General features: G+C 52.2%; 1 protein-coding gene across 1 annotated transcript; it reads left to right on the top strand.

Annotated features, from left to right (window-relative positions):
• Positions 1 to 10,637: 10,637 nt before the first annotated feature.
• LOC309518046 (2-acylglycerol O-acyltransferase 3-like) lies at positions 10,638 to 15,717 on the top strand. The gene is made up of 7 exons (XM_082197839.1): positions 10,638 to 10,768; positions 11,059 to 11,166; positions 12,257 to 12,327; positions 12,522 to 12,726; positions 13,526 to 13,697; positions 14,715 to 14,917; positions 15,443 to 15,717. Exons 1-7 carry the CDS (start codon positions 10,702 to 10,704, stop codon positions 15,595 to 15,597), a joined length of 981 nt encoding a protein of 326 aa, XP_082053965.1. The 5' UTR covers positions 10,638 to 10,701; the 3' UTR covers positions 15,598 to 15,717.
• The last annotated feature ends 235 nt before the right edge of the window (positions 15,718 to 15,952 follow it).

Here is a 15,952-nt window from a genome sequence, read left to right as displayed (position 1 = left end):
CTGTCAAATCACTCTGCCAAGCCTTTCCTCCGGGCAATGCCAGGTGGCAGACTATGCATACATGGACCATTGTCTTCTCATCACCGGTACTCCTCCATATGTTAATCCAGTGTAACCCAACCTCTTCTTAATGCATTCATGATGTAACTGATGTATTTTGCACTGTATTCTGGGACATGGAGGGAAGTTTTAAAAGTTCATGTCACCCTTTTCTCGCTGTGCAATCTCGCCTTGAAACTGTTGCGCTATAAACTTGGATCTTCTGCAGCTTGCTCCTGTCTCTGGCTGTGCTTATTTTCCTCCGCTGGGACCTGAGGACTTAGTCCGACGAGCTGGGTGGCAGAGCAGCCTCGCACCCAGATTTTACCGTAAGAACACCATTTCCAATAAAAGGCGCCGTGCCTGATGTCTAATTTTGGGTCCTTGCTGCCCGAACCCCCCTTTTTGTGCTTGCCTGCGGAGCCCAAGGCTGGTTGTCTCATTCACACATGCATTATGAAGGCAAGGTCTGCAGGGCCCGGCAGCCAGAGAAGCAGGCCGTGACCCTGTTAGAATACCTGACCCATGATTGCAGTCATGGGATTGTTTTACATGATGGTGTATGTTTTGACTCCACAGAGTGGGAAGTGACGGAGACAGGATGTTTGTGTTCTGTGAAGTGGAACTATTGTCCTTTGTTCTTCCTCTTTGCTGTCTGATGCTAGAGAGAGAGGGAGCCCATGTTGCAGTGCTCCGTGTGTGTTTATATGTAAATAAAGTAGATTAGCCAAAATGCTGAGTTCTGTTACGCATGATGTGCATACTCTGCGGATCCCTAAGTGTGCCGGTGTCGGTTGGCATCGGTCCGGGCTGAAGAAAGCTTTTGATTTTTTTAAATAAATTTTTATTAGATTTTCACATTTTATAAAGACATCCCACACACAAAAAAGACAAAGACAAAAACATGTATAATTTCAAAACCTTACTTTCTTAACCTTGTTCCTTGACTCCCCCCCACCCCCCTTCATACATCCGAATTCCCATAATTAAGTCAGCAAGTTGTTATTTCTCCTCCTTACCATCTTAATATTACATCTCTCATGAAAATTAAGTTTTTTCCTAAGGTGGACCCAAATTCCCTTCCATCGATTTCCCATTTTTATATTAAATATGGATCATACTAACTAAACCCAAAAGTCATAAACATTTTTAAAATTCTGTTTTCCCCTCCCTCCCATCCCCGGTTTCCGTCCCTTCCCAAGTACGTGTCCACAATAACAGTTCTTAGCCTGGATTCCTCACGTCCGAGGCCTTCAAGTCTCTTTCAGTCCCTCTCTGCCGATTTTGTTGGTAGTCCTTTGTGTTGGTCATCGCGTCTCGAAGGGGTTCTATCCCAATCAAACCAGGTTTTCTTCCCACAAGAATACTTGAAGACAGCTGCTGCAAAAGTTCCACCAATCCTACATATTCAGAGTGGAGGCCCCAATCATATTTCTTCTTTCTTTTAAGTTCCTGTATTCCAAATACTCCAGGGGCCTCCTCCTTCATCTTTCGTATCTTTCGCAGATTTGTAATCCATGTAATCCAAGGGTCTTCTTCCTTATAATCCACTAGTGTAAGCTTCTGGTTGGTACTTTCCATCTGTACTTTCTCTATTCCTTGCTCGCTCTCCTTCAGTTCTTGAGATATCTCTTCTAGTTCAGCTGCAGATTTTTTCTCAATCAAGTCCTTAGTGCATTCAGCAGAGCTACTTGTTCCAGAAGTCAAGGTCGTAAGTTGTTTGTTCATAGCCAGACTCTGCTCTTGTAAAATTCCCACGAGGAAAGACATTCTTTCTATCTCTGCTAGTAATTTTCCATCTGCAGCCATTGTAATGTCTCAGAATTCCCCCTAGAGGGATTCTGGTTACTTAGTAGTCTTTTTCCAACAGTCCTTTACCTCGTTGTTTGTTTCTTTGTTTCCAACAACTTTAATTCAATTATGACACATTTAGTCCAGAGAGATCTTAAGTAACAAGTTTTTTAACTTTAAACTGCCCGTTTGACAGCTTTGACAGCTGTCAAACTCCTTATTCCTCTTCAACAGACTCAGACACAGGGCGCTCCCGGATCCGGGAGGGGGGGGGGGTTGCACAAAACAAAGAGAAAAACTTCTAAAGTTCCACTCTCACACTCCAGCCCAAAACTTCTTTTATCAAATCGTGGAATTTAATATCTTTTAGCTTGCACCGAGAAAGGTAGACTCTCTACCTTAGTTCTCCTGTTCTTGCTTTAGATCATTTGTAGGAGGGGGGGTGCGGACTTCCCTTTAACACATCCCCCGGTCGTACCGAATTCAAAAATAAGCATTTTAAAGTCCGAATTCCGTTCTACTCACGGGTTGTTTCTTTTCAGGTCCAAATTTAGGGGAAAAAGTCAGTGCTCTCCGGCCATGGCACACGGCTTCGCTCCACTGGAGTAGCGGTCTACTCCCAGCACCACGCCACTCTCCGTACCCTCTCCGAAGCCTTTAAAAAGGCTCTTCGTGGGTCGGAGGGGGCGCTTAAGATGCCCACCGAGTCACCAAGTCAGCAGGCTTCAGCGCCTGTGGTTTCTGAGAGTCTCCGCGTCCAGTGGCGTAGCGTGGGGGGTGCCAGGGGTGCCGGCCGCACCGGGCGCAACATCTGGGGGGGCGCTCGCCGCCTCCGGAGTCGCCGAAGAGCCTCGGGCGCAGGCTATAGCAGAGCCCCATGTCTCGAGAAGGAGGAAGCCCCGGCCATGGGCGCTGCCCCCAGGTGGTGCAGCAGGAGCTAGGCGGCGAAGGGGAGCCAAGGGGAGCCCGGGGGAGCGGAGGCGCTGCGGGGACACGGCTCGGGAGCTGCCGCTGAGGAGCCAGAGCATCGTCCCCGGGAGGAGAGGAGGAGCGGTGGCAGCGGCGGCGGCTGCTACTGCAAAGCAGGGAGAGAAGGAGGCGGCGGCGGCGGGGAGCCGGGCAGGGAAGTTGCTGCTGGGGATGAAGAGGCGGCGGCGGCGGCGGGAGGCGGACTTCTCTCCCTCTCTGGTGCTGCTGGCGTGAGGCGCTCGCCAGCCCACCGGCCCCTCCTGAGCGGGATATGGGTGGGTGGACGGGGTGGGTGGGGGAGAGGCGCCGGGCCTGCCTCGTGCCCTGACAGGAGCCGTTGCTGCACCCGCGGGCGCCCTTGACGCGGCGCCCCTCATGCCCCCTCGAGAGGCGTTGGGGGACAGCGAGACTCCGCCGGGCCCCGCCCCTCACTCCGCGCTCGGCTTCAGGGCTGTCTTGCGAGGGGGCGGCGGGAAAAGGCTCTGAGGAGAAGCTCGCTCGCTGTCCTGCGTCGCTTTTCCTCACATCGTTTTCCCTTTCCCTTGAGGGGACGGGGAGGTGAAGGGAGCCCGCTGCCTCCCTCCTCGCACGGGGTGAGTCGTCGGTGGAGGTAGAGAAATAATAATAATAATAATAGTAGTAGTAATAATAATAATAATGGTTTGAAATTTAAGACTCCCCCCCCCAAGGAAAAGGCACTTTCTTGCCCTGCCCGTGGACCAGGAGGTCGTGGCGGGAGAGGCCTTCAGCAGCGGGGCCCTTATTTGCGCTGCCAGCCTGACCTTCACCCTCTTACATATAGAGAGGAAAGGAGACGCGGAGGTGCAAAGGCTTACGGGGCAGAAGTAAGCCCCGCTGAGTTCATCAGGGGTGCCAACGTGAATACAGTATGATATGGGGGGGCAAGTAAGCCCCGCCCTGCATAGTTGATCACATTGGCAATGCCCATCAACTGGGGGACTGGCCCCCTCAAATGTTTTATTGGGCCTGAAGCAGCGGCGTAGCGTGGGGGTGCAGGGGTGGCCGGGCGCAACATCTTGGGGGGGCGCGCTCACACTCAAGTGCTAAAATCCATGGGTTAGGGGGCGCAAATTACTTGCCTTGCCCTGGGTGCTGACAACCCACGCTACGCCACTGTCCGCGTCGCCGTCGCGGCAAGACCCGTCTCCAGCAGAGCCGATTCCCTCCGGAGCTCAGAGGGAATCCGCCATTAGCCGATCGCGCTAACCCGGAAGTCCTGAAGAAAGCTTTTGAAGCTCCCGAACGATCGATCAGGAGGGAGAGAACATGCCAGTCGGGCATGTTTCTCTGCCTGGGTCCTACTCGGGTGTAGGCCGAGCTCCTGACAGGCCCTGGATCCATGGTGCCGGCTTGAGGGGGCTGTCCACATGCCCTCCGGGTGAGCAGCTAGGAGCTTGCCCGTCTGCAAGAGAAAAGTTCATTTGGACATGCAGGCCTAGCTCTTACTCGGAAAATGGGGGCTGTTACGGAAATTACGGGGGGGGGCACATCTTTAAAGTTAAATATTACAAATATTATGCCTGAATGTATCCTTTCAACTTGATAGCTCAGGAAAGTTAGGTAAAGGTAAAGGTACCCCTGCCCGTACGGGCCAGTCTTGCCAGACTCTAGGGTTGTGCGCTGTCTGCAGACACTTCCGGGTCACGTGGCCAGTGTGACAAGCTGCATCTGGCGAGCCAGCGCAGCACACGGAACGCCGTTTACTTTCCCGCTGGTAAGCGGTCCCTATTTATCTACTTGCACCCAGGGGTGCTTTTGAACTGCTAGGTTGGCAGGCACTGGGGCCGAACGACGGGAGCGCACCCCGCCGCGGGGATTCGAACCGCCGACCATGCGATCGGCAAGTCCTAGGCGCTAAGGTTTTACCCACAGCGCCACCTGCGTCCCGTCAGGGATATCACCTAGCTTTAAAATAATATAAAATCATCTCCTTTCCCAGTTTCCTCCATTCCAAAGCTATTTTTCCCCTTGCAAAAGGACTCCAGGAAGTTCTCAGAGATGACAATTGCTGGGCTCATTGTTAGCCAAGGGAAGCCAAATCTCATCACCTGACTCGCCTCAGGCTCCAGACATGCAAAGGAACTTCTATTGTACTTTTGGGTGGTGGGTACTTAAGACATATTTGTCTATGTTAATCTTATACCTGAGTCTTGCCCGCCATGTCTGCTTATGCTAATCTTGTACCAAGGACTTGTTTGGACATGTTTGCCAAGGTTAACCCCTCCCCTTTTGTGACATGTCAGTGATGTAGCAATGATGCTGTACGAACTGTATTCTGGGATATGGTGGGAAAGTTTTAAAAGTCTTTGTCACCCCATCCTCAGGGTTCAAAATTTGCTCCTTGAAACTACTGTGCAATAAACTTTGGTCTACAGCTATTTGCTCTGGTTGGCTGGACTCCTTCCTTTATTCCGCAGGGACCCGCGGGCTCTGCCCGACGAGCTGGGGGACTGAGCAGCCTCACACCCAGATTTTTCCTTAACAGGGGCCCTGCTCTTTGGCCAGGAAAAAGAGGGAGGGTAAGCTGGGCTTACTGCCAACCTAGCAGTTCGAAAGCACGTCAAAGTGCAAGTAGATAAATAGGTACCACTCCAGCAGGAAGGTAAACGGCATTTCTGTGCACTGCTCTGGTTCGCCAGAAGCGGTTTAGTCATGACCCAGAAAAACTGTCTGCAGACAAACACCAGATCCCTTGGCCAATAAGCGAGATGAGAGCCGCAACCCCAGAGTCGGCCACGACTGGACCTAATGGTCAGGGGTCCCTTTACCTTTAAGCTGGGCTTGGGGATCTGTTTGCCCGAGGGGCTCAAGGACCCTTCTCTGGCTGCAGGAGCAACTCAGGACATGACCGGGTCAGGTGGAGGAAGGGCGGGGGGGGGGTTCCAGGAGTCTCAGGCCAAAGGGGGATGGGAGAGAGGGGCCGCGGTTCAGCATTCCCCTTTGCCCACCCATCGTGTGCACTCTGTGCATGCCCCAAGGCAACTCCCTGTTTGCACCCTAGTTTTGAGTGGAAATCTGGGTACTGTTATTCCCAGAGGTCCTCATGCAGGTCAGAGAAATAAATGCCAGCAAAAAGCGGCTGTTCAGCCCGATCGTCCTTTTGTGGTTGCCAAGGTGACTTGAAGTCTGGGTATCCCTGCTTGCAGTGCACCAGTCAGGATAAATCAAGAGACCACACCCAGGTACAGGAAAGCAAGAAGCAGCTATTAAGCCTTGTCTTTATTGTTGCAATAAGATTTCAACCTCTAAGCCAGGAAAGAGTAAGCCCCAAAGCAAAGGCGTGCAACTCCTTTCAGAAGTTACATTTCCCCCCTACAATTAATTTCAGAGAAGCTTCATTCAAACTTCATGCTCTGCCATAAAACAGGTGGAGTGACAGACATTTGAGTCCATGACCTGTCAGCTGTCAGTCAAGGTGTCAGTGTATTGCCTGCCTTTTCCTCTCGGAGCAAATATTTTACCTTCCTTTTGGCATTACAGTTATGTCAGCTCAGTTCTGCTCATCCAGTCTCTTGCGCCAATATTGTGAGTATACAGTATGATTTTCTGTCTTTCCCTTTATCAGGTGTTGCCCATTGACAGCTGAGAGGAAAAGGTCCGAGTTGGTGCTCTTCTGCTTCTGGGATCATGGCCACCCCTTCTCTGCCCAGCACTGCGGCTCAGAAACACTTTATTTATGCTTTTGTATTTCTTGTTTTACCCTCCTGTACAAAATAAAACAGTTTGGATATTTACAGTGTTTTTCCATTGCTTTCCATTCATATAATAGGGTTTTATTGACTTAACTGATGATTTCCACAAACCTCAGAAAGATCAGTCGGGAGAGAATGTCGTTAAATAAGTTGGAGTTCTTGTTATTAAATACACCAAGAAAAAAGCGCACCAAGAACTCTGGCCAGTATAAGTTTCAGTAGTGGGAGGGGTCCCTACTCGCAAATCAATAGTCACTTGTAACAAAAACTAATCCGTTCAAAAGTATGTATTCTGACAAGGATTACAAACTCAAATAGAGATTACAAACTGAAACAAAGATTACAAACTCATAAGGATATGTATAATACAATGATTCGTTACAGTATTAGAGATAAGAGTTCATGAGTAGAGAAAAGTTCATGTTAGTCCATAGTCAAATTTGACGGGAAGGTCTGAGTTTCAATCACTGAGCAGAAGTCAGAAGTCAATTATGGATCAGAGACCAGGACAGGGCCCTGTTTCGACGTATTCATCTTCATCAGCTAATTTTTAAAGGGTCGCCTAAGTTTGAAGAATTCGTGTAAATATATCCTGTTATTTTCTATGTTTCTCAGAGATAACAACTCAGTGTGGGCAGATCAACGTGTATCTTGAGCTTTTCTGTAAAGCAAAAGATTCCCGTGTTACACCGGGTTGGACTAGATGACCCTCGTGGTCCCTTCCAGCTCTGCAATCCTATAATTTTATGGTTCTGTTTTAAGCCCTGCTGTTTGATGGGTGTTGACCTGCTCTTTGCAGAGGGTGCTGCAGCGTTTGTCAGCTATTTACGCAGCTCTTCTTATGAAAGCCATTGTCCATTAAGGGGATTTAAAGTTTAAGGGGCTGCCAGCGCTGTTTCTGATTGGGCGGCTGTCAAACGAAGTGGCGCCTGATTGGTCAATTTTCAGGTTACAAGGGAAATGGAGGTTTCTCGCCATATTTTGGCAGAATGTTGTGAATGCACCTGTCTAGGTATAGGGGGTTGAACTTATGTTCATGTGCACCTGGTTTGGGGAGGGGAGCGGGGTTGGACTAGATCTCCCTAGGGCTCCCTCCTAAATTTACAATTCCATGTGGAGGGAGGGCCTTCCACTGAGATATGGCTAAAAGTAGCAAGGCTGGGTGGCGAGCCCCTCCCAGGCTCCACGGAGGGCACAACCCCTCCCCCAAAATAGGGAGCGGCTGCCCTGCCCTGAGGCAGGATGCAATGTTATTGCCAGAAAAAGGTTTGTGTAATTTCTACCTTTGCCCCCTCCTGGGTCAGGTCAGCTTGGACCTCACTGCCCTGCCTGGCAGGAGACGGAGGAGGGGGCAACCTTTGAACAGCACCCAACATCCCCACCCACAGGGTGCTTCCGAAACCTTGGTGTCTTTCTTCCAGGGACACCTCAAGGCCATCAGGAAGAGCTGCGCTTGATCCCTTTGAAAGGAAGGCAGCTGCAACTGCGGATCCTCAGAGCACTCTTCACCTGCTCAGAGGCACTCTTTCTCTTCCCTAGAGCTACCATGTCACCAAAGCTGCATTAACTGCATTTCAGCGAGGCTAAAAGGGGGGGTCTTGAATCTCCAGGCACACTTGCGCCCCAGAGAGGCCACTTTGGTGCTGCTAACACAGTTGTTTCACTTCACCCCGGGAAGCACACTCCATTGTCTCTCCAGGCGGACAGATGCCAACCAAAGGGGTCCCTTTGGGTCCCTTCCAACTCTTCTGTTTTATGACTCTACAGTGAGCGTCATGGTCTCTGCCGCTCTGTGCTCTGTCGACATTGTAGTGTCTTAAAAAATCACCTGTTTCTAAAATGGTTCTGAGCTGCTTTTTGCTGCATTTTGTGCATCTCCTTGAACCATGTGCATGGAAGGAGATTAATTTATTAATCATTATCATGATGGAACGGGGCCAACTCTGAATTACAAAGATGTCCGCTAACGTGACCATGACGGCTGGCAGTCATCTCAACCCTGGCGGGTGCAAGTCCCTTGCCGGCAGCTGTGGGGCCTGGAGACAGACAGTGACCAGAGGAGGAATGACTGCTTTGGGGAGCAGAGCAAAGAAGCGCAGAACAAACAGACGGCTTCACCTGCCCCGGCTGCAACAAAACATCTCTCTCCTGCATCGGTCTCTAAAGCCACAGCAGGTGCTGTGAACTTCCTAGAGTTTGGCCTAACCCTCAAAGGCACCCTCCTCTATTGTCTCCCGAGACAGACAGGTGCCAACCTGGATAATAATAATAATAATAATAATAATAATAATAATAATAATAATAATTTATTTATACCCTGCCCATCTGGCAGGGTTTCCCAGCCACTCTGGGCGGCTTCCAACAGAACACTAAAATACAATAACTTATTAAACATTAAAAGCTTCCATACAGAGGGCTGCCTTCAGATGTCTTCTAAAAGTCTGGTGGTAGTTGTTCTCTTTGACATCTGGTGGGAGGGCATTCCACAGGACGGGCGCCACCACCGAGAAGGCCCTCCGCCTGGTTCCCTGCAACTTGACTTCTCGCAATGAGGGAACCACCAGAAGGCCCTCGGCGCTGGACCTCAGTGTCCGGGCAGAAAGATGGGGGTGGAGACGCTCCTTCAGGTCTACTGGCCCTTTGAGGCCATTTAGGGCTTTCAAGGTCAGCACCAACACTTTGAATTGTACTCGGAAATGTACTGGGAGCCAATGCAGATCTCTCAGGACCAGTGTTATAATCTGGAGTGCTAGCAGAAGCCAGTGCAGGGACTCCTCCTGGCATAATGGGACCCCCCCAATCCACTCCAGGACATCAGAGGAACCCCCAGAATAACATGCAGAAGGAGGGGAGGGGAGATTCTTCCGGTGGGCACACAGAAATGCTTGCACTGACAGAACAAATAATAGAACAACAGAATTGCAGAGTTGGAATGGAACCTCAAAGGTTCTCCAGCCCCACTGTGACCTAGGTAAAGGTAAAGGGACCCCTGACCGTTAGGTCCAGTCATGACTGACTCTGGGGTTTCGGTGCTCATCCCACTTTATTGGCCGAGGGAGCCAGCATACAGCTTCCGGGTCATGTGGCCAGCAAGACGAAGCCGCTTCTGGCGAACCAGAGCAGCGCACGGAGATGCCGTTTACCTTCCCGCTGGAGCGGTACCTATTTATCTACTTGCACTTTGACGTGCTTTCGAACTGCTAGGTTGGCAGGAGCTGGGTCCAAGCAACGGGAGCTCACTCCGTCGTGGGGATTCGAACCGCCGACCTTCTGATCGGCAAGTCCTAGGCTCTGTGGTTTAACCCACAGCGCCACTCGCGTCCCACTGTCAGCTGGGGGCCCATAAATCTGCCCAGCCAGCCCTCCCCCTGGGCTCACGGCTACCGAAGGACCATAGCAGGTAGGGGTACCTACCTGGCACACAGAAAGGCCCAGCTGCCAAGCCCCCAGGGCAGCATCTCCCATCGAGGCAGGGAATTCCTCCCTGGAGAGGCACTGATGCCGCTGCCAGGCACAAGGTGGATGGGCAAAGGTCTCCGTCTGAGGCAGCTTGGAGAAGGGGGGCGGGCAGACAGGCCAATCGATCCTGGCACCCCAACCTTTGTCTCGTGGGCCAAGAGGGCGGGGCAGAACTGGGACGAGGGCCAAGGGGAAGGAACCGAGGGCCAGCAAGGCAGCTACTGGTTGTTGGGGATGGAGCGACTGGCTCCAGTGCCCTGGCTGGGGGTCAGAATAAATGAATCTGAGGGTGCCTCTGGGCACGCAGAGTTTGGGAGCCGCTGGGCTTGACTCTTTAAGTTTCCTGGAGCCCGGAGGAGGAGAGCTCAGCCAGGTCCCCTTTGCCTCACCTGGGTGCCAGCAGCGTCCTTATTGCCAACTCACCTGGGGACCAAAGGGCAGGTGGCAGAGAGAGACTTGTGCATTGCAGCCGCGGGCAAGACAACGTCTTCTCCTGGACAAGTGAGCCTCTTTCCTCCTCCTCCTCCTGCCCCACATGATGCCCCCTTCCTGAGGGCACGGCTGAAGGGGAGCAGCTGGGCTTGGGGATGCAGGTCAGAGGCCACCTGTGCTGAACACACCTGCGTCTTCACGCTCTCCCTTCTGCCAAGGCAGGGGCCCCCCAACTCCCCCCCCGTGGATTTTCTCCCCAGGATCTCTTCCTCTTCCTCTTCCACTTCCTGCGACCAAGATGGCTCTGCAGAAACACCTGGAGGCTCTTAGCGTCTTCCAGTGGGTCCTCAGCTACCTCTTCTTTGGTAAGTTGGGAGCTGGGGTGGGAGGGAGGGAGGGGCAGGGGGTGCTCAGGGAAGAGGGGCAGCTTGGCCTCCTCCCACAGCTTTTCCCTTTTCTTGCGAGGAATCCTTTTCGGAATAAGGGAATTTCCCTTTAAAAAAGGGAAACGTCAACAGCTATGCCTCCTCCTCCTCCTGGGGCCTGGGGGGCCGAGGTTGAGGAAGCCTGTCTTAGATGGACCCCTTAAGACCCCTCCCCACCACTCAGCCTGGAGGGCCGGCCTGCCCCTCACCTGCCTCTGGCCCCCCCCCAGGTGCCTTCTTCTCCATTCTCCTGGTCTACCTGCTCTTCACCTCCTACTGGTCTATCAGTGTTCTGTATTTCGCCTGGTGGATCTACGACTGGGATACAACAGAGAGAGGTGAGTTCGATTCCCCCCAACCCTACCCAGAGGCCAGGTGGAAGGCGCCTCTCCTTGTCTGAGAAGGGTGCTGAGCCCCACACCCAGACCCACACAATTGGAGCTGCTGCCTCGCCCTGCCCCTCTTCCTCCAACTCACCCCCTTCCCCTGGGGCAGCTTGCGACCATCCCAAACCTGTTTTCCTCACTGCTATTTACTGTTATCTATTTTCCAAGACAGCTTCCAATAAAATGGAACACAACACAATGGCAGAAGGCATTTAATCTCTCTCTCTCTCTCTCTCTGTATGGAGGGCAGAAAAATCAGCTGCATTTACTTATGTACAGTGGTACCTCGGGTTACAGACGCTTCAGGTTACAGACTCCGCTAACCCAGAAATTAGTACATTAGGTTAAGAACTTTGCTTCAGGATGAGAACAGAATCGTGCTCCGGCAGCAGCAGGAGGCCCCATTAGCTAAAGTGGTGCTTCAGGTTAAGAACAGTTTCAGGTTAAGAACGGACCTCTGGAACGAATTAAGTTCTTAACCCGAGGTACCACTGTATTTATAATTATTTATTAAATTTTACTATAAAAAACACACAGAATCCTGTAATGGACACGAATCAAAAGAACCCTCCCCAAAATATAACATAGAATCAGAGTTGGAAGGGACCCCGAGGAGCATCTTGCTCCTCATTATTAATGAATCAATTAATAATAATATATCAAGTATTTGAAATACAAAAATGTCTCCGTGACCAAGCGGTGTACAAACCGGACCACCAAAGGGCTGTCACGTGGAAGGTGGAGCTAGCAGGTCTCCTGCGGCTCCAGAGGGCAGGATCTGAACCCATGACTTCACATGGCAAGAAAGGAGATTCCGACTCCACATCAGGAAGTAGTTTTTGAGGGTTAGGGCTGTTCCTCAGTGGGTCGGACTCCCTCGGAAGGCGGCAGGCTCTCCTTCTTGGGAGGTTTTTAAGCAGAGGTCGGGTGGTCACCTGCCAGGGATTCCTCAGCTGCGATTCCTACATTGCAGGGGGTTGGGCTGGATGACCCCCGGGGGTCCCCTTCCAACCCCACAATTCTCTGACTCTTGTCTTCGCAGGTGGGCGCCGCTGTGACTGGATGAGGCGCTGGAGAGTCTGGGAGCTCCACCGGGATTATTTCCCCATCAAGGTATTAGAAGGGGGCTGGCAGGGTCTCTGGAACCCCCGGAGACCAGATCACGGACAAGCAGGAGGTGGTGGCTGTCAAAGGCTGCTGGCCATGGAATCTGCGCATGCCCACCAATGGAAAGCAGGGCATGCCTTTGAATGTGGCATTCAGGTGGGGGTCCAAATGCCAAAGGACTTGCCCCTCTTGCCTTGCAGCTGGTTAAGACGGCCGAGCTGCCCCCGACGCGGAACTACGTCCTGGGCTCCCACCCCCACGGGATCATCTGCGCGGGGGCCTTTTCCGCCTTCTGCACCGAGGCCACGGGCTTCCCCCGCGCCTTCCCCGGCCTCCGCCCCAGCCTGGCCGCCCTCGCAGGGCTCTTCCGCATTCCCGTCTACCGGGACTACCTGATGAGCTTAGGTGAGGCCAACGGGGCGAGGAATGGAGAAGGAAGGGGGCAAGGGAAGTCCTTAGGAACATGACCCATGGAGTCCACAGGCGGCTGAGACGTCCTCTTGAGCTTCTAGCCGGTCGGGGGTGGGGAAGTGGGGTGGCCCCTCCCCTAAGGACCACCTTCAAGAACCTGCCTGGCCCATCCAATGGGGGGAACCACCCCAGTCTCAGGAATGCTCTCCCTGAGCCCCTGGGAATAGAATTCCCCAGCAAGAATGTCTGTTTTCCCTCCCATTCTTCGCTCCTGTGCAAATGAAAAGGGGCGTTTGGTTGCGCAAATAATACACCTTCAAAGGTAGCCCCACGTAGAGCGCATTGCAGTAGTCCAAGCGGGAGATAACTAGAGCATGCACCACTCTGGCGAGACAGTCCGTGGGCAGGTAGGGTCTCATCCTGCGTACCAGGTGGAGTTGGTAGACACCTGCCCTGGATACAGAATTGACCTGCGCCTCCATGGACAGCTGTGAGTCCAGAATGACTCCCAGGCTGCGCACCTGGTCCTTCAGGGGCACAGTTGCCCCATTCAGGACCAGGGAGTCCCCCACACCTGCCCGCCCCCTGTTTCCCCAAAACAGTACTTCTGTCTGGTCAGGATTCAACCTCAATCTGTTAGCTGCCATCCACCGCTTCCAGACGCGCTGATCCTTTGCCAGAGACCCTTCTGCCCTTTAATACTCACATAATTTCAGAGTTGGAGGAGAATTGCGAGGGTCCTCGAGTCCAACCCCCTGAAAAGCAAGGAACCTTTGCTTCCTCCCACTTCCAGGGGGTGTCCCGGTCAACAAAAGGTCCCTGGACTTCCTCCTGAGTGGCCCCCCCGGGCACGCGGTGGTCATCGTGGTGGGGGGCGCCTCCGAGTCCCTGGACAGCGCCCCCGGAGAGCAGCGCGTCCGCCTTCACGGGAGGAAGGGCTTCGTGCGCTTGGCGCTGCAACACGGGTAGGGGCACCGAGGGGGCAAGGGGATGTGGGGGGGGGCATTGGGTGAAGGTCAGCAATATCTCGGCCTAGTGAGCATGGCAGTGCTTCCTGGTGGATTTTGCCCCAATGAAGCAATTTGCGAGAATGGAAGGTCCCTGCCCTTCCTTGCTGTGTAATTTTTTATTACATCTTTCATACATTTTCACAGTAACCTCCCTAACAAATAATTCCACTGTTCCATAAGTGGACTCTCCACCCCACTGTGTTTTTACTCAAACCTTTTCTACTGCGTTGTATCTTTATCTATTACAAAAAAAATTACAATTATTTTGTCATTTTTCTTCTTCTGCTTTTATCTTGAATCGTTTTTGCGATTTCATTTGACTGTAATATTTTTTAAGTAATCCACAAACGGCCTCCATCCTTCTGTAGAAAGTTCATCATTCTGATCTCTTAATTTTGCTGTGAGCTTTTCCATTTCTGCCTAGTCCATTTCCTTCAAAAGCCACTCCTCCTTCGCTGGGACCTTCTCATTCCCACAATTATTATTATTTATTACATTATAATAATTATTATAATTTAATATAATTCTATGAATATAATATTCTAGCTGCTGTTGTCACGAAAATAAATAGTTTAGTCATCTTCTATGCTACATTTCTCCCTATTATGCCCATAAGAAAAGCTCCTGGTCTTTTGGGAACAGACCACTTAAACATTTTCTCCATTTCATTATATATCTTTCCCCAAAAGCCTTTCGCTTTCCTAGGTCTCCACCACATATGGAAGAAAGACCCATCTAACTATTTCTAGCATTTACTTGACACGTTTTTATAAATCTTGGTCAGTTTATCTGCCATTAAATATCACCTGTACAGCATTTTAAGATAGTTTTCTCTTAATGTATAAGAGGCCGTGAATTCCATATGCTAAGGTCCCTGCCTTCCCCCAGCCTAGGCTCCCTCGCAAGGTTCTTGGTTGGGTGAAAGGCTCTCCCTGACCCGACATTCCTTCTTCCTCCTCTTCTTCCTCGCAGGGCTGACCTGGTGCCCGTTTACACCTTCGGGGAGAACGACATTTACCGACAGATCCGCTTCCCCGAGGGCAGCTTTGTTCGCCGCTTCCAGCTCGGTTTCAAGCAGCTGATCGGCTTCGCCCCTTGCCTCTTCAGCGGGAGGGGCCTCTTCTCCAGCACCTCTTGGGGGATCCAGCCCATGGCTGCCCCCCTCACGGTGGTGGGTAAGGACCCAAAAGGCTCCCCGTCCCTTCCTTGCACCCTAAAATCGCCTCCAACTCACCAACTTGCTTGCAAAGAGCCATAAACTCTTCAGCATCGTACAAAGCGGCAGGTTGTGGTGCTTTCGCCCTCTCTTCGAACTGAATCTGAGACCTGTGGAGTTGAATGGGACCCCCAAGGGTCATCGAGCCCAACCCCTCTGCAGGAATCAAATGAGCAGGCTCGTTTTATGGGGCTTGCTATGGAGGGAGCGGAGATTGCACACACACACACACACACACACACTTCTCCTCATCTTTGGAGGTTTCTAAGCAGAGGTTGGTTGGCCACTAATCACGAATTCCTGCATTACAGAGCGTTGGGCTGGATGACCCTCAGGGGTCCCTTGGGTTCCTGCACTTAACCCACCCCTGAATCCCAAGCCAGGGTGCAAAGCTGCCGGGGAGTGGAGGCCCTGGCTGCCATGGGTGGGGGCGAGGGGCAGAGCAGACCCCTCCAAACCACCCCTCTTTCTCTCCCTCCTGCAGTGGGGAAGCCTATCCCGGTCCCGCTCCGCCCGCGCCCCACCGAGGACGAGGTGAACAGCTTCCACGCTCTCTACGTCGAGGCCCTGAAGGAGCTCTTTGACGCCCATAAAGAATCCTGCGGCCTCCCGGCCTCCCAGCAGCTCCTCATCACCTAGACTGAGGGACCCAGGCTTGACCCGAAGCAGCATCAGGGGACGCGAGGTTGTGATGGGGGGAGACACACGAGAGTCTTTGTTCACCGTTTCCAATAAAAGGCGCCGTGCCTGATGTCTGATTTTGGGTCCTTGGTGCCCGAACTCCCTTTTTGTGCCCGCCTGCGGAGCCCAAGGCTGGTTGTCTCATTCACACGTGCATTATTAAGGTGAGGTTGGCAGAGCCCGGCAGCCAGAGAAGCAGGCCTTGGCGCTGGCTTGAGGGGGCTGCTCACAAGCCCTCCGGGTGAGCGGCCAGGAGCTTGCCTGCCTGCAAGAAAAAAGATCATTCGGACATGCAGGCCAAATTCTTACTTGG

This window comes from Podarcis vaucheri (assembly GCF_965113315.1).
Source record: "Podarcis vaucheri genome assembly, chromosome: 13".
In the NCBI taxonomy this organism is placed as follows: Eukaryota; Metazoa; Chordata; class Lepidosauria; order Squamata; family Lacertidae; genus Podarcis; species Podarcis vaucheri.
This window is presented reverse-complemented; position numbering and strand designations above follow the sequence as displayed.

What these genes read in the sequence shown, in the direction of transcription:
- LOC309518046 (XM_082197839.1), top strand. Translation starts at nt 10,702, where the DNA reads ATGGCTCTGCAGAAACACCTGGAGGCTCTTAGCGTCTTCCAGTGGGTC. An exon ending in CTGGGATACAACAGAGAGAG is followed by an intron (nt 11,167 to 12,256) that starts GTGAGTTCGATT and finishes TTGTCTTCGCAG; the next exon opens with GTGGGCGCCGCTGTGACTGG. An exon ending in TGCCCCCCTCACGGTGGTGG is followed by an intron (nt 14,918 to 15,442) that starts GTAAGGACCCAA and finishes TCCCTCCTGCAG; the next exon opens with TGGGGAAGCCTATCCCGGTC.